Genomic DNA, 18472 nt, shown 5'->3' on the forward strand with positions numbered 1-18472 from the left:
AAATAAATCGTTGTTATCCCAAAAGTAGTAAATGATCATCAAAATTATACCAGCGTTTTAATATAAAATGATAATCAAAGTTTTTACATCTTGCTATCCTGTTTAAGTAAACTGACTCCAAAAAAATAAGTTCGGCCTGATACAATAAATGTAATAACATTATGGGGACCCTTTTCCTGCACTAGGGTGGAAAATTGTCTATTGCATGCCTCTAAACAGTGCGATAAGAGTGTCTTTTCGAGGGAGTGTATTGAGAAACACATTCTTCTTCTTCTTTCTCCTGCCCTGTTCCCAATTTTACTTGGGGTCGGCGCAATCTGTCATTTTCTTCCATTTTCCCCTGTCACTCGTCATACTGACACTCACGCATGCATTGCAAGCCGGACACATAACTTAATATGACGTCATAATACTTTATTTGGTAATAAGCCTACATATTATGGCAATCACAGTGACTTATTTAGGCAAAAATAATACATTAATTTGGTCGTCAAGAGTTGGTGATCATTTACTAAATTTGGTGGTCGAATACAATTTAAAGTGAAGTCGTGATTAAAATAGCTGGTACTATTACATTTTTAGACTTTATTTTTCTGGTGTTCAGTAGATATTTCTGGTTACAAAACTAAGGGTATCAAAGCATTTTATGGTGGTCATTATATTTGTTCCCATAATTTATTGCATGACTCTTTTGGCTATTCATCTGGTCAAGTGGTGAGAATCTGTCGCTGTCACTGACCATACCATATTGTGTGACCGTCACAGTGCTGATAAATAATGTCTGTTTTTCGGGATGTTTTGAATAGTATTGAAAGCGCAATACTTAAGATGCGCTAAAGCTCGTGTCTGGGCGCGATGGTGTTGTGCTATGTGTGAATCAGAGGCGGGCGGCCGGCGCCGGCGCTATATTTAGCGCGCGCCGCCTGTGCGCCGCCGCCGCCGTCGCCGGCTGCCACTGCCCTCTGTCCGCACCCCGACTCAAACTGGCTTGCTCGTACGCCAAGCATCACGCACAGAGGGCGCTGCGTGCCTACTTTCCTCTTCAATATCCTCAAACAAGCGCTATGCACAAGTTGGGATGAAAAACGTCGAAAACGAAAATTGATAGTAAATATCGTGCCCCATATCTAATGCACATGTATAACCTACCCCTACTTACCTACCGACATGCGAGAGATAGCGTGAGGGACTCAGTACTTGGGACAGCCGCGCCGCGCCGCCCTCTTCAAACGCCAGCGAGCCACGAGCCTCCTCGCCACACGCAACCAAATAAACTAAATTACTATCCAATCATTTTATTGATGATGATGATGTCCTCCTAGCCGATTATCGGCTACGGCGGCTGTTCTCATGTAAGGAGATTAGCCAAGTGCGCAGGACATATTATAGTGCACGAGCATTTGCGCAGACACAGGTGCACTCACTATTCCTTAACTCTCATAGCCCGATGGGACGGTAATCCGACACGACCGGAGAGAGATCAGGCGCAGGACCGACTCATCATTTTATTACGATTATATTAACTTATGTTTGCTTACAATCTCTAGTATCCTCTGCTCTGTATGCCAATGGAAGAACTTACTTAGCTGTAAGAAAATAACTAATAATAATAATCTAAGAACTGACAATTAACTCTCGAACGCGTAAGTAGCTTGCATAATTATGTTTTCAGTGGGTCATGCGTCATGTACTACTTTTGACTGTAACTTCTCTTTGGATCCTTTAAAAAACCAGCCAACGGTGAGTCAGATTCCCGCACGAAGGGTTCCGAACAAGGATTATTCCCAAGTTCGTCCACTAGTATTTCCCAAAGTGATCCACGACAAAAATATTACATTAAAAGTAGGTATCAAAGCGTTTCCCAATTTCCCCCAAAGAGTTATGTAAAATAATTTAGTACTTATAATCACATTACTCCACAAAATTTAATAAATACAAATATATTTCCGGGCGCGGTCGACATTTGTGTGATGAGCATGCTTGTTAGCCGTGGTCTGGCTGTTACAATATGTATTTATAAATTACTTTCCTGTAATGTCTGGACACATTTTCACACACGGTCGGTTAGCCCCATGGTAAGTTATTAATTAACTTGTGTTATGGGTGCTAACACAACTGATAAACTACATATAGCTACATATATACATATTGATAAATACATATTGTAACACCCAGACCACGGCCAACAAACATGCTCATCACACACATGTCGTCCGAACCGGGAATCGAACCCGGGACCTCAGGTTCGGCAGTCCGCCATGGTGACCATTGCGCCATCGAGGTCGTCGAGATAAATATGTATATGTCACCGTAATGCTACTGCTCCACCTGCGTCTTAACGCGTTAAATTTTGGCATTACGCAGATGTGGCCAACGTTTTAATGTCAATTTATACTAATGGCAATATAAATAGCATTAAACGTTAAGCGATAACTCGGGTGTCGGTTTTTTCGACGCATCAAAGGGTTTTAGTGCGTAGCTTAGAGCGCTAAGTGATGTTGGCTACATTAATGCCATCTCATTGCACGCATGCAAGGACGAGTGTAGATACTTTGTTTAAGCTGTAACTGCATTTTACGAGCACGATAATGGAATGGTCAAATGAGAAAGCTTTAGTTTTTAGAATTATTTTGTGTGTCTGAGTTTATCCTCTTTAATGTGTGTTAACGCGTTACTTCATGAGGGATTAACTCTTTGCGGAATTGTACCTAAGTGTAGCCAACACGCATTTTTAATGCAATAAGTAACGTGTAGTTGGCCATTGACATTAACGTTAACGCTAACGCAGGTGGAGCAGGAGCATAAGATTACAAACATCGGTAGATTACAATCTATCTCGAGAGATTGTAAACTGTCCAATTATTGTGAACCGTAACATCTGATTGCAATTTAACGTATTATTTTTCGCTATATTATAATCTATCAATGTAAAGCGGTCAAATTGTCAACTGGCGTAGAACGGAATGCATTTTGCGCGCTGATTGGTAGAACGTAATATATTCCTGACATATGGAGGGAACAAATTGTAACGAAATATTTATTCTTCAAACACAAATTGAAATTGGAAAATTATAAGAAACTTTTATAAAAAAAAAAAAAAAAAACAAAACAATTAGGTAGTTTGTCTTCAAATTCAAACACAAACAAATATTTAAAAAAAATAAAAGGGAACTCCATGGGAACAGAACGGCTGGTCGTGATTGGTCGATCTTACAAAAAGACTGACCAATCAGGGAGAGCTTTCGGACAGTTGACAATTTGACAATTTCTCATCGATAGATTATAATATAGCGAAAAATAATGCGTTAAATTGCAATCAGATGTTACGGTTCACAATAATTCGACAGTTTACAATCTCCCGAGATAGATTGTAATCTAACGATGTTTGTAATCTTACGGTGACATATATCGCTCACCTAGTAGTATAATGGCACATTTACAAAAAAAGCGAAATTGGGTTTTTACGGCCTAAGTGTTTAAAAGTGTATAATTTATAAAGTGGTAAAACGGCACGGCGTTAGTTGCTAAAACCATAAAATATAAGATAAAATATAAAATGAAGTCATAACCTCGTTTCAAACGTTTGCAAAATCTTTGACCCTCGTTTCTGTAAAATAAGAAAAAAGTAGATGTGTCATTATACTGCTAGGTGAGCGAATGTAGCTATATGTAGTTTATCAGTTGTGTTAGCACCCATAACTCAAGTTAATAACTTACCATGGGGCTAACCGACCGTGTGTGAAAAGGTGTCCCGACATTATTATCATGAATGATGAAGTAGTAGGCAGTGTGATATTGTAAAAAAGCTTTTTTCATGTCCATATATTTGGGATACATTTTGCTATCGAACTATTACTGAGGTCTAGTCAGTTTTAGAATATTTACATTTCCTTCTAGTCCTAATATCCTACTATCCCACTAATATTACAAATGTGATAGTTTGTGAGAATGTATGCATGTATGTTTGTTATTCTTTCACGCAAAAACGGCTGGCCCGATTAGGTTGAAATTAGGTACCTATATAGATAAGTGATACCCTGGATTAAAACATAGGCTACTTTTTACACCACGCGGGCGAAGCCGTGAGCGGAAGCTAGTATTCTATATGTATGTGAGGAATAATTGAAATACAAAAAATTGCACAATCCTTATGAAGAATAGAAAAGGTCTTTATTTGCTTAGAATGCAGGTACATGCGTCCCTTGGCATGTAAAACAAAATATACATACTACATATATTATTATATACAATATATAAAAGAAAGTGAAAGATACTTTACTCATACATAACTCAAGAATGGCTGAATGTTTTTATTTCCCAATGTTCCCCACTTAAAAAAGCATCGAATTTCTACAGTATTCCTTAACATCTTGCCTGGGTACGTTCATTATAAAATACATATTCATGCATCGTATGTGTTTATTCTTTTAAACGCATATACGATGAAACATTGAGAAGAGCTTGAACATTAAATATCGATGGTTATTTTCAATAAACTATAATACTAGGAAATAATAATAGAATTAGAACTAGATGCATAAGCTACTAACCTTAGCTGAATAATGATCAAGTTATTCGCTGAACCCATAAGCCACGCACACCTTTCCATGCACTCCGTCGTCCGCGCGCAATGCACTCGTGGACGACGAGCCTGGATTGCGATTGCTGTGCGGACAATAGGAGATGATACCGTCACTATGTATGGACTGACTGCCTCGTTGGTCTAGTGGTCGCAAGCGCTTCTGCTGTGTCTCGGCTTCGATTCCCGGGTCGGGCCGAAATCGCTTTGTTGGTTTTCTTAAACTTTCACAAAGCAGCCCGTAGTCTGGAAGTTGGTGATGAGTCACCCGTGCATCGGAGAGCACGTTAATGTCGGTCCTGCGCCTGATCTCTCTCCGGTCGTGGCGGATTGCCGTCCTATCGGGTTTTGAGAGTGAAGGAATAGGGAGTGCACCTGTGTCTGCGCAAATGCTCATGCATTATAATATGTCTTGCGCAGCTGGCTGATCTCCTTAGGGTGCGTCCACATCTGGCGAATGCGCAGCACGCGAGCCGATCGCGAGCTGTCCGCGAGCTGCGCGCGTGCAGTCACTGCAATAGTTCGGTGCGCCTCTTTAGCGCAACTCACGCAAGGCTCGTATAGAGCGCGCGAGCGGCGCGCGATCTGCGCGCAATCAGTTCTCGCCCTTACAGTTCCGTATATTGGCTCAGTACTATCGAAGATGGCAGACGTCGCGCGCCGCCTGCGCGCCGCTCGCGTGCGGCGCTTAGGTCGCGCGCGAGCTGCGCGCGGGCGGCGCAGAAGCGGCGCACGAACAAAAATGCACGCGCGCAGCTCGCGGACAGCTCGCGATCGGCTCGCGTGCTGCGCATTCGCGGCGCATTCGCCAGATGTGGACGCACCCTTAAATGACAACAGCCGCCGTGGCCTAAATCGGCCGTGGACGCCATTATGTATGGACTACTGTCACAAGAGCCGCAGATCTTTTTTTACACAAAAATTGCCGTTTTTGTTGTTAAATAGATAGCGGATCGTGTTTATAGCGTATTCCGAACCATGATTATTGCGAATAAACAGCAGAACTGAAGCAAGTTTTAGGGGAAACTATATTGTTCGTGGGTTTTTAGTGACACTACTTCCAAGTAAGCCTAACAGAGTGCTGTGTGTAATGAATACAATAATGAAGCTGGAGAGGCGTAAACAATAGCTGCGTGAGCTTCCGGCGCGCGCGCCGCCGCAATACCTAATGAGCAGCACAGCGAGCACCATCCTTCTGCGTTTTCTTGGAGCTACTAACGTTTTCCTCACGTTTCGATGATGTCCTAAACGTTAATTAGTGTCAACCAAGATGACCAGGTACAAGCAGAGCTCGGACGTTCCCTTTGGTCATCCTAGCATACATGTCCGCCGTGTTTCTTTCACTTACATTTGTTCAGAGCACGTTTGGTCGCGAGTGTCGTCAGCTGGCTAGTGGCGGCTGTGGCGACCGGCTCACTGCGATTGCGCTCAAAAACGTGTTATCTCGCGCCCTACCGTGGCCCTACCAGATGTCAGATGTGCATCGCATCGGTTATATACGCTTGTATAATATTTTGGCTGAAATGAGCATGATTTATATTTGGTTCCTAAATATCAATTAACATATCAATATATTTTAATTCGTTTTGGAAACAGTTTTTTCTTTGTTGCTTATTATTATCTAACCTAACCTAACCTATCTGGTCGGCAAGGCAAGCGTGATTCGTTGTAGCTTTGCAAAATCATTACGTCGTCAAGCGAAGTCAACCAAATATTTATTATTATACTTACTCAGTTTTCAATATTTGCTGATATACAGAAACGCGTCATCTGTGATCAAGTTTCTAGCTATCACGGTTCGTGAAATATGCCTAGTGACGGATATGGTCTCGTTTTAGCTTTTGGGCGCGGAATCCTCGCAAGTATCATATCAATCAGGCCAGCCGAAGTTGTAAAGAATGACGCCGACCCCTAATTATGTATTTACAATTACAATGTATGTAAGGATAGGAGCACGACGTTGATGATTGTAGAAAAGTGTCTGAAGCAACATACTCAAACTATTGATGGATGGAAGTAATGCTGACGTGAATTTCGAAACCACTGAAGTTATTTCATACAATTAGAAATCGTACGGATTTTTATTTGACTTATTCATCCGTGCCTTGTACAACTTGTGTCTATGTTAATGATCAACCAACGGTATTTAAAACGTGCATTTTCGGGCTCGTGTAATGCTGATAAGTGTGGACGAAACCTCCGAGCGTTGATGATATTTTGGGCAAGACGTAACGCGATGTGGACGGGAGTTAGTGAACCGCTCGGAGGTCACGGCGGCGCGGTGACGTAGGAGGGTGGTCGCCGGAGGGCGGGGGGCGCATCCCGCGGAGGCTGCGCGCCGGAGCCCGCCAGTCGACCGCCGGCGGGCGCGAGCCGCGTCTGCGATGTTCCAGTGTATCGTGCAGCCGCGCCACGACTGGGGCCCGCCCGACCTCGCCAATGCCTTCCCCGGTACGACGCGCTGCCGATACCATCTATTCATGGCTGCTAAAACGCTCCTCTTATAAACACATTTAACGTGTTTTGATGACTGTGCTTCCTGGAAATAAATAACTTGTTGTCTTTGCCGGAGCGGCGAAGCTCGGCGCGGCCTCATGTGAAACTGTTATTGTTGCCGTGCATTGTGTTACTTGCGTGAGAACACGCCGCTAGCTTCACTTCTATAGTATTGAGATTATTTTATACATACCTGTATCATTTACTGCAGTAGAGGTTGGACCCTTTAAAACCAATACAAAGGGCATCTTAAACACGGGCAGGTAGCTGTTTATGATAAAGCGGAATATTCCGAAGGGTTTCATGAAAATTGATACTTGGTTCACAAAGCTGCATAATAATATGGAGTGCGTAATGCAGCCGGCGGCGGTGCAGCGAGGGGCCGGCGGGACCCCTCGCGCTCGCCCTCGCCGCCAGCGTGCCCTGTGTGCGTGCACTGCACACTGCATGTATGCGCCGCTGTGTCCGGCTCGCGCGGACTGCGCTGCGACCCTTTGTTGTCCCATACCCGCTCCGCACAGACCCAGACACCCGAGCGGGCTGCCTCTACTTTACTGATTAGATACGCGCAACAGTTATTTATAAATAAACTACTCAGTAAATGCTGTCGTGTTTACACTCTGCCTGTCAATCATAACATTCATCACTCACTCTCCCTTGTAACTAATTTGCAACAATATTTTGAGTACATTAGTGCCACTTTAGCAGATCGGTTGTTTTTTCGCGATATGAATATGAATGCAAGCTTAAAGGAAATGCTGTCAAACAGAGGACAGAAGTTATCGATGTACCTACTCAAGTAATGCCTGCCTATGCTTGGTATGCACACTTACTCTGAAAATATTAATAGTTGTGTTTATCTTTAGTTCTGGAATTGCGAATAAGAGCAACGACCGCCTCCCACACCAAAATCTTAGTTCCCATAAAAAATTACAAAAATATGCGTGGCGTTAGGGTACCGTGCAACGGTTGCAGTTACCTACAGCTCGCAGCGGAGTAGCCGGCTAGACAAAACGTCAATACCAGAATACCTATTATCCCTCGAAATACATTACCTATACTCCTTGTTCATACATACGGCGTAATGTTAATCCAAGTTAAAACCGATTAAAATGTATGGTTAATCCTTTAATATTCCTTGCTGTAACTTTAATCAGTTTTTGTTGTGGGGTATACAGTTGCTTCGTAATTGTCACCAGCTGCGATTGGTTGCTACCAATTGCTTCCCTTGTGGTTTTGGAAATAATCTACAACTGAAAGTGACAGTGACAAAACTTTAGCAGTATGAATGGAATAAATGTTATGAGCGCTAGGGCCAGGCGACGCGCAGGAACTGCACTCGGCTCCTGTGAGAAATAGACAAGGGTTGTCGCACCATAACGGCCGGGTGCGACGTAAGATGCGAGCTCAAAGTGTGAGAGAATTGATCAGGTATGCGAGTTGGAATGTAGGAAGGATGACTGGAAGAGGAAGAGAGATCTAATATAGTCTGTGAATGATGGCGGTGTTTATTTTGTCATCGATTTCCTTATTTATAGTAGTGTAACATATTAGAGACGCGACTCGTGTTGCAGACATCCGGCTGCAGCTGGCGGAGCAGACGCGCGTGCTGGAGGCGCGCGCCGAGGCCACGGCGGGCGTGGCGGGCGAGCTGCACGACTACTGCCGCCGCCGCGCCGACCTCGAGCACGAGTACGCGCGCGCGCTCGACAAGCTGGCGCGCGCCGCCACCCAGCGCCACAAGGACCAGAAGCACAAGTCAGTATCCGCCGTCCACACACGGCATGGGGCCATGTCCCGCCCGGCTCATGCACTAGTGGTCTCTGCAGGCGCGAGCAGTGGGCGCTGACGGGTGCGTACGCGTGCTGGCAGGCGGCGCTGGACAGCACGCGCGCGCTGTCGCGCGACCACGCGGCGCTGGGCGAGCTGTACGGCGGGCCGCTGGCCGCGCGCCTGCAGCGCTGCGCCGAGGACGCGCTGCGCCTGCACCGCAAGTGCCGCGACATCGTGGCGGAGCGGCACGAGGAGGTGGGCGCGGCGCTGGCCGAGGCGGCGGCGGCCGGCAAGGCGCACGCGGCCGCCGCCGCCGACTGGCGCGCCGCCGCTCTCAAGCTGCGCCACGCCTACGACCAGCGCCAGCGCGTGGCCGCCGCCGACCCGCCGCGAAACAAGAAGCTCAAGGCACTCGACAAGGAGCTCGAGAAGGTTAATCTTCACTGATTTCACACAGTTTTTATTCATTCTTACTGTTATCGACTTACTCTGTTATTATGACGTACGCAATTGCATGTATCGTAATAATTTCGTATTGGGAAGAGTAAAGGCAAACACGGCACGTGATCGCAGAGGCGGTCGCGGCACAGCGAGGCGCGAGTGCGGGCGCTGCGGGCGCGCGCCGACTACGTGCTGAGCCTGGAGGCCGCCAACGCCACGCTGCAGCGCTACTACCTGGACGACATCGCCGACATCATCCTGTGCATGGAGGTGGGCTTCGAGGCGGGCGTGGGGCGCTGCGTGCGCACGGCGGGCGCCGCGGAGAGTGCACGTGCTGCCGCCGCCGAGGCCGCCGCCGGCGCGCTGCGGGCCGCGGCCGACGCGCTGGACGCGCTGGGCGACCGCCAGCGCCTGCTGGACGCGCACGCCGCCGCCTTCGCGCTGCCGCGCCCGCTGCCCTACCAGGGCGCCGCGCCCGCCGTGCAGGACGCCGAGCTGCGCGACCTGCTGGCCGACGCCGCCACCGAGGACGCGGCGCCCGACGCGCTGGCGCAGGAGCTGCAGGCGCGGCTGGCGCAGCTCGACGCCAGCGCGCGGCAGCTGCGCGCCGAGTGCCAGGAGAACGCCAAGACGCTCGACGCCGCCGAGGCCGAGCTCGTCAAGCAGGTGCGCCGACCTCTACCATACTATGGTTTGGTTAATTCCTTAGTGACATCCCATAATTGACTCGCGTTTGCGAGATCGATACTATCAACAGGGATGATACGAGGGCTCACTCCCGGTCTCAGAATCAGGGATCAGGTCTCCGGATCTATCACACTAAGATTTTTTTGTTAAAATGAGGCCTGTCTAGATGCAAACGTGTGAGTCGCGTTCGGTCGGGCGTGACAGAGTGTGGTGTGCGGCAGATGGAGGGCAGCGACGCGCAGTGGGACGTGAGCGGGCTGTTCGGCGCGGGCGGCGGCGTCGTGCCGCCTGGAGCGTCCGCGCCGCCCGACGAGCAGGAGGACTACTACCTGGGCAAGTTCCGCGCCTACGCCGCCAGCGCCGGGCGGCTGGCGCGGCTGGACAGCAAGGCGCTGGCGGCGCGGCGGCTGGCGGCGCCGGGCGCGGCGCCGGCGGCCCCGGCGTCGCCGCCGCGGCGCGGCGCGCGGCTGCGGCGCGGGCAGTTCGCGGCGCCGCTGGAGCTGCGGCTGCCGGTGGTGCTGACGTCGTGCGTGCGCGTGATCGCGCGGTTCGGGCTGCGGCACCAGGGCGTGTTCCGCGTGTCGGGCTCGCAGCTGGAGATGCAGGCGCTGCGGGCCGCCTTCGAGCGCGGCGAGGACCCGCTGGCCGACGTGCGCGACGCCAGCGACATCAACACCGTCTGCGGCCTGCTCAAGCTCTACCTGCGCGAGGTACCGCACTACTTGCAGTCAGGGTTTTCTCTCCTTTTTCTACCACCGGGTGGCGCCACGTATGCCGGACGCATACGCAGTCCAAACAGCTGTCAAATAGTATGGAATTGTAGGGTCCGAACTTATTGCTTATTGGAATTCTGTTATACTGGAAGTGTTATTGATTGTATTATGGACTACGGTCAGAATAAGGTTTCCGAACTAAAAATTGAGCTCAGAAAGAGGGTGCAAAAGTCACTGGTACTAAGGAAAAGCTCGTTGAAAAATTTGTTAACACAATATGATTTCGTTTTTTATTTACTCAACCGCAATTGTAAAACATTAATAAACTGCTTTAATTATAAAATAAAAATCACTAAAATCGTTCACTTTTCACAGTAAAGATAAGCACTTCGACAGTTACCTGGACCTGACGACTCGGTGCTGCCACCTCGTGGACGCCATTTTAGAAAACCCTCATTATCTATAAAATCTACTCTCGAATTAAGTACTGTCTCCTTATCAGACAACTTTTGAAAAGTGTTATCGCCATGTCTGTCGGTCGGTCCGCCCCTAAAAACGGAACCAAAATGACCAGCAAAAAGCCAACAAACATAAACAATGTACAGTAGTGATGTAATGACCCTCGAGCTAGTGGATATGTGGCGGTGTGCAGGTGCGGCCGCCGCTGCTGCCGCCGCAGCTGCAGGAGCGGCTGCTGCGCGTGGCGGCGCTGCCGGACGACGCGGCCTTCGTGCGGCGCATGCGCGACACGCTGGCCGCGCTGCCGCCGCCCGCGCTCATAGTGCTGCGCTACCTCTTCGCCTTCCTCGCGCAGTCAGTGCGATCATATACTACCTCACGAGAGCTTGATATCTAATCCACATTTGTACTATGCTATTTAAGAAAGATAAAACATTTTTTAGTTTAAAGCTTCCGTTACTACTGGACTGAATTTTTTTAATTCTATTCCCGAGTATCTATTACTGTTTCAGCCTTTATATCGTCCCACTGCTTGGCACAATCCTCCTCTCACACGGAGAAGGATTGAGCATTGATCACCACGCTTGCTCAATGCGGGTTGGTGATTTCAGACTATATGTATATGTACTCCAGGTTTCCTCAAGATGTTTTCCTTCATCTTTTTATTAGTCATCGGTGTCCAAGTTGCATTGGTACTTGCCTGAACTGGAATCGAACCCACACTTTCATACTCGAGAGGTCGGTCCTTTATCCACTAAGGCCACCACGACTTCCCCCGACTTCCCGAGTATCATCGGCTATATTGTGTTCGGTTATGAGCAATCACGAGACGTGTTGCAGCCTGGCGGAGCACAGCGCGGAGAACATGATGGACGCGTGGAACCTCGCCATCTGCCTCGGGCCCACGCTGCTGGCGGCGTGGGGCGAGGGCGGCGCGCAGGTGGCGGCGCAGAACCTCGTCAACGAGCTCGTCAAGCGCTGCATCCTGCACCACGCGCAGCTCTTCCCGCAGGACCTCGCGCCCGACGCGCTCTACGTGCGCGAGTGCGACGCCGCCGCGGTGCCGGACCCCGCGCCCGACCCGGCCCCCGCCGCACCCGCGCCCGACGACCTGTCGCTCTACGACATCGACGACGACACCGGTGCGTGCCACTCGTTCGCATCAATACTTTTGTAACACTTGCATTTCAACTTTATTATTCACTCATTATTCGCTTTTTTACTGCAAATAACTTTTTATGAAACTATAGTTCGGCCATTCAGAGAATGCGTTCCTGACACGTCGCGATTGAACGATACTAACAGCGATTTACTTGCGTTGCAGTTACGATAAAAATATTTTTGCTGGTTGTTTACCGTTTTAACAATTGAGGAGCATTAAAACAACATTATTATATCAATAATCAATGAATGTAGTTACGTCGTCAGTTCAATCGCGACGTGTCAGGAACGCATTCTCTGAATGGCCGAACTATAGTAGAACATAAGTTGAAAAGTAGCGAGGTGAGCGCGCGAGTACAGCGGCTTGTTGTTGCAGACGACGTCAGCGACTCGGACGGCGACAGCGGCGACTGGGCGCCGCGCGAGCCCGACCTGCCGTGAGTCACCCCTTGTCTACTGACGGCCACTTCCCGCGCCTCTACCAAAACTAACTCATATTCCGACGTATTGGCCAAGTTCCATCAAAATCCATTCAGTAGTGTTAGCACGAAAGATATTCATCCCCGCATATGTACCTACATAAATCCTTAAATACAAAGTTTCGCATGTAATATTAGTAGAACAGGGCTCTGTCAAAAGTGAAAGTAAACAGTTTCCAATAGGTATGAAGCGTGAGGCGGTGAGGCTAGTGCAATACATTGTAATGGTTTGCGTTCCGCTCGACAGCTCGGCGGCGCCGGGCGGCGACAGCGCGGCCGGGCCGGCGCCGGGACTAGTGCAGGTGGGCAGGGGGGGCATGATTTCAATTATTTGTCTAATTAAATTATTTACTAAAACAAAGAACAACATTTGTTTGCATGATGTTCTGAAATGGTATTAGCTTTCACTATGTAACATAAGACTAGTACTAGGCAAGTAGTGCATGCGCCTGCGCATCCTTGCAGCTTTGTGGCAAAACATTCTGAATCGTCATGGAATGTTTTAATAGTATGCGAGGACTAATGAAATAAAAATATGAATAATGAAAATAATTATAATGAAAATATGGATCAAAAACTGGACTTCAACGTCTAAAATCGCAGATAACATTCACTATCAGATAACTAGCTATCACCGTGTTGGTAACCAGTGGAGCGCAGCCTTATACAGGATTGCATTTTGAACAGGGGCACGATTCCGCTATTTTACTTAAACGACATACGATTCACATCCGACTGAGATCCAATCCCAACTCAATTACGATTGAAGCGTATGTGGCATTCCGCTATTTTTTCTTTTTACCCACGACGGAACGGAGCAGGTATATGCGTTTAGGGTGAGAGATGTGCGTTTGTGTGTGCGTTTGTGCAAAGTAATGTTCCCTCCTATCTTCTAAACTGATTTTAAAACCAAATCTTCTAAACAAATCAATTTAATCTTCTAAACTGTTTTTATCTGTTTTTTATGCGGTTTTCAATAAAGGGTTTATGTTCGATGAGTTCATGTTCTTAGATAGGTGTCATGGCTGTAACTCACTAGGGGGCGCCACAATATTAGGGCAAAACAGCAAAGTAATGTTCCCACCTACTTTCTAAACTAATGATCTGATTTTGAGAGAGTTTTCAATAACTGATTTGTGTTCGATGAGTTCATGTTCTTAGACAGGTGTCATGGCTGTAGCTCACCAGGGGGCGCCACAATATTAGTGCTAAACAATGTTGCAATATAATCAAAACTTACAATTCTGTTTTCATCAGCAATGTGTACGCGCTTAATGCATGTTCCCAAATAATAAAAATTACGCCTGTAACTCACTAGAGGGCGCTACAATATCAGCGCAAAATAATATTGCAATAACGTATTATATAGACTATTATTCGTATATGCTCTCTAAAAAGTCTGAAATAAAATTAAGTAAAATTAAAAATTTTGAAAAAACCCACGACGGTAAAAATCTTATTGAAAAAATAATAATAAAATAACTCAAAACCCCCGACTTAACCCAATTATATAGGAATAACCGTCGGGGGCTGCCTTTTCTATATGAAATTTCTTCAATTAATTGAGTTTATTTTATGTCATCGGTAAACATCTACAATTCTTCAATAATAAAACCTATTCACGACACTAGGAATCCTTTAGCTGGTTTAATGGCAGCCCCCGACGGATATTCCTATATGTATAATTGGGTTAAGTCGGGGGTTTTGAGTTATTTTATTATTTTTCAATATGATTTTTACCGTCGTGGGTTTCTTCAAAATTTTTAACGTTTAAGTAAACGTTTTTACCTTTTCTGTCATTCAATAATGAATCATTTTGTCTGCAAATGATTTTCGATTGCAACATTATTGTAGAGCAAACTACCGTATAGACCAAAATCACCAAAATAGCAGACCAATCGAAAACCAATCGAATGTCGTTGGAACACGATTGGTCTTATATTAGTAGCAGAATGCAATTTTGACATTATTGACTTAGGAGAATCGGGCCCCAGTCCGCAAAAAAACTGATGGGTTAGAATCAATAGCAGAACATATCTACATTACCAGTAAACATGTTTTTTTCATATATTTTTATCCGCCCTATTATCAGCAAAATATACGAAAATTGTGGCCAATACGACAGTTGTGGCCATACAATCGTTTACAAAATAAACATAATATTATGTCGTTATCAATTACTATTTTTTTGTACTAAAACACAACAAAATAAAAATCTACAAAACATATTTAACTATAAGTTGTCAAAGTTTGCACACTGAATGAAATGCAATTCTGTATGGTTTACCTGAAGAATATAATATATGGAATAGAATAGAAGCACGGAGCAGTGTGTCTTACTGTCCCCAGTCTGTTCATGTAAACATCTGAAATGTTTACATTCATCATTATTTTGTTTGATTTCTATAGTTTACTGACAGTTTATTTACTTGTATTTAAATATATGTATATTTTTGCTTGCCTGTTTATGTTCTATTGGGTGAGACTAGTAGATATGCGCGGCATGCGTAGGTATAATCAGTCGTATGCATGTTTTATTTGTTTTAATGTGAAGTAGGTAATTATTACAAGTTAAGGAGCGTTCGTCCCAGCTCTTCATTCCCAGTGTGTTGTGTCAGTGCATGAGTGCAGAAGTGTGAGCAGGCAGCTCAGGGCTTGGTGAGACAGCGCAGGCGGCTCGCGCAGACCCGCGCTGCCGGCGAGGAGGTGCGCTTGCATGTGTGTGGGGAGCGCGGCGCTTGATGCCACTCGCACGCCTACAGGCCTTTACGACACAACGCCTATAGTTTTACTAATTTCTCTAAAAGGGGGAGTTCTGGGAGTTCTTTATATTTTATTTACCAACCAATTTGAATAATTTTATTATAGTTCGGCCATTCAGAGAATGCGTTCCTGACACGTCGCGATTGAACTGACGACGTAACTACATTCATTGATTATTGATATAATAATGTTGTTTTAATGCTCCTCAATTGTTAAAACGGTAAACAACCAGCAAAAATATTTTTATCGTAACTGCAACGCCATTGCAAAGTTACGTCGTCAGTTCAATCGCGACGTGTCAGGAACGCATTCTCTGAATGGCCGAACTATAGTTTGGGTAAACTTCCAAAATGTTGTGAGTAAACGTCCCACTGTCATCAGATCCAACATCCAATGATTGGACTCTTGAGATATTGAGTTCTTGGCACGCATCGGGTAAGAACTCTCAAAGTGCACGTCCGAGTATACTATAAATAATATTGACGAGAATTTTCCGCTAACATGGATTATGACAGCCGTTGTAGATTCGAAAGGTACATACATACAAGAACTTGGCTGATTTTGCCTAGACACTGCAGAAGCAAGAAATTTTTGCATCAATAGCGGCAAAATTAAGAACACAGCTGCCAGCTTATTTCATCCATCTATGTGAAGTGACACCATCATCCACCTTCTTCGAGCCACGTCAGGCCATCCTGTCATCATGTTCCTTCCAGGCCGTCATCGTCAGTTCCGGTGCCCCGGTCCATGCCTCCAAGCCATGCACGCTGTCTGCTAGCATGTTGAACACATGCAAGCGAAATCAACTGCGTACTGAAGTCGGTAAAAATTGAAATGTTCTATATATACCGAATCTAGCCGATCAGATCAGGATCCTATGACAATGAGATCATTTGGAAAGTTTACTTTTTCAAACCAAAAATGATTGTTCTAATAGGTTGGTTAACAACAGAGATATGCACAAACAAACATCCTTTTTGGAAGTTCAAGGTGAAAAATTAGATTTGCATGGTCACTCCGCAAGTTCAACTATCTCTGTAGAGTGTGATATGGGTCAGTGGGTCGTCTTAGGGATGTAATAACTGCCGCAGAGATAGCTGACCTTAATGCTCTGTGTGTAGTGCGTGTCTCGGGTAACAAGTAACACCACATTTATATTGTTAGGACGACGAGGTGACACAACCGGCCGCCGAGCCCGCCGAGCCCGCCGCGACCGCGTCCGAGCCCTGCAGGTAAACCCGCAGCCGCGCCCCTCGGCCCACCCCCGCCCCTCCGCTACAACCCCCCTGCCCGCAGGCGCCTGGCCGAGAGCACGCCCGACCTGGTGCTGGACCTGCCCGCCCGCGCCGCGCCCGCCGACTCCGCCGACACCTTCCTGCACAACCGCGACACGCTGCGCAAGCGGCCCCGCGCCGGCCCCGCGCCCGCGCCCGGCCCTGCGCCCGCCACTCCAGCGCCCGCCGCCCCCGCGCCCGCCACCCCCGCGCCCGCCGCCAGCCCCGTGCCGGCGCGCAACACGGCGCGCGTGGCCGCCAAGTTCGCCGAGCTGACGCTGACGGGCGGCTCGCTGAAGCCGGCGCTGGCCGCCAAGCCGGCGCTGCTGCGCCGCCCCACGCCGCACCCGCAGCACGCGCCGCGCGCGCCCGCCGACGCGGCGGCTCCGGCGGCAGACCCCGACGCCGCCTGCTAGCCCAGCGCTGACCTTGCAGAACGTTATCTTTACCGTGTCATTATTTTTTATACGCGCCGAGGAACGCGCTCGCACTGACCCCCGCCGATATTGACGCGCTGTAGTTGTAAGTAGTAGGTGCGTATTTTTTTAAGTAATTTTAGGCCTGGAATGAGGCTAACGTTCGTAGGCGCATGTAGTGGTCGCGGGCGGCCGGTGCGGCGTGTATCCGCGGCGCATTATACACTGTATCTATGGAATGTGCTATATCTATCCATGATAACCTCGTACTCAATAAACCAGTATTACACACAAATTACGGTATTATTTTATTAGCTGTTTGACACATTCCTCCGACTGATCCAGGTGTACGTGTCGCAGACATTTGTTCGATCTGTGGATTTTAACATGGTCCTTTGAACAGATCGGACTTAAATCAGTGTTTTTTGATGGTGTAACCCACGGTCCATATCGAGGATCCATTTTTTGAACTTCACCACGTCTGCCCAAACTGCAATATTATTATAGTTGAATATTTATTTAAACCATCGTTGTCAGATAAGTATTGGTTGTGGTTATCGCTTGAGTCTTACTTGAGCTAGTGGCGCACGTAGTCCAGTGTGCTCCGCCTTAGTGGTGTAGTGTGGGCGGGAGAGGTACGCTGCTGTGTTCGGCTTGGCGGCACCTGTTGCTGCATTGAGTTCAGCAGGAGCCGCAGTTCATGACAGTTCGTTGATGTCAAACATTTTACAACATGCGACCTTTCCATACAAGTTATAATTGAGCATTTCATGTAGTGAGCTATTCTACGAAGAAGTTACCGGGCCTAGGACACATACCTACATTATGCCTAGTTCGAAGCGACTGCCTATCTGACGTCCTCAGCCCACTTGCCTGGGCAACCAGACCCTTAGTAAGACTGGTCGCCAGACTACTATGACTACTTATACTGCCATAGATGTTCAAATGACAGCCGGGACCCACCAACTTAACGTCCCTTCCGAAATGCCGATCCGCGTCTTCGTACGTCTTTGTCCGCTTGGATATCTATATAAGATTCCAACTGGTACCAAATGGGTATGGGTAAGTAGAATTTTTGTGCAATAAAGTTTGCGAAAAAAGTCGTGGTGGCCTAGTGGGTAAAGGACCAACCTCTCAAGTATGAGGGCGCGGGTTCGATCCCAGGTCAGGCAAGTACCAATGCAACTTTTCTAAGTTTGTATGTACTTTCTAAGTATATCTTAGACACCAT

The 18472-nt window shown here is 47.2% G+C and overlaps 1 protein-coding gene across 5 annotated transcripts in view; it reads left to right on the forward strand.

The window, feature by feature from the left end:
* Positions 1 to 17536, forward strand: part of LOC124636259 (rho GTPase-activating protein 4-like) — a 31350-nt gene extending 13814 nt beyond the window's left edge. The window contains exons 2-11 of one of the 5 annotated variants that reach the window (XM_047172256.1): positions 8650 to 8833; positions 8905 to 9280; positions 9422 to 9955; positions 10198 to 10686; positions 11342 to 11502; positions 11989 to 12290; positions 12686 to 12746; positions 13036 to 13090; positions 16716 to 16783; positions 16848 to 17536. In XM_047172256.1, the coding sequence (XP_047028212.1) occupies positions 8650 to 8833; positions 8905 to 9280; positions 9422 to 9955; positions 10198 to 10686; positions 11342 to 11502; positions 11989 to 12290; positions 12686 to 12746; positions 13036 to 13090; positions 16716 to 16783; positions 16848 to 17241 (2624 nt within the window). In that variant the 3' untranslated portion in view covers positions 17242 to 17536. Of the gene's footprint in view, positions 1 to 8649; positions 8834 to 8904; positions 9281 to 9421; positions 9956 to 10197; positions 10687 to 11341; positions 11503 to 11988; positions 12291 to 12685; positions 12747 to 12971; positions 13091 to 16715; positions 16784 to 16847 lie in introns of those variants that run through there. The other 4 variants (XR_006985113.1, XR_006985114.1, XM_047172257.1 and 1 more) reach the window with 4 other exon arrangements.
* Positions 17537 to 18472: the final 936 nt, after the last annotated feature.

This window comes from Helicoverpa zea, chromosome 14, assembly GCF_022581195.2.
Source record: "Helicoverpa zea isolate HzStark_Cry1AcR chromosome 14, ilHelZeax1.1, whole genome shotgun sequence".
NCBI lineage: Eukaryota > Metazoa > Arthropoda > Insecta > Lepidoptera > Noctuidae > Helicoverpa > Helicoverpa zea.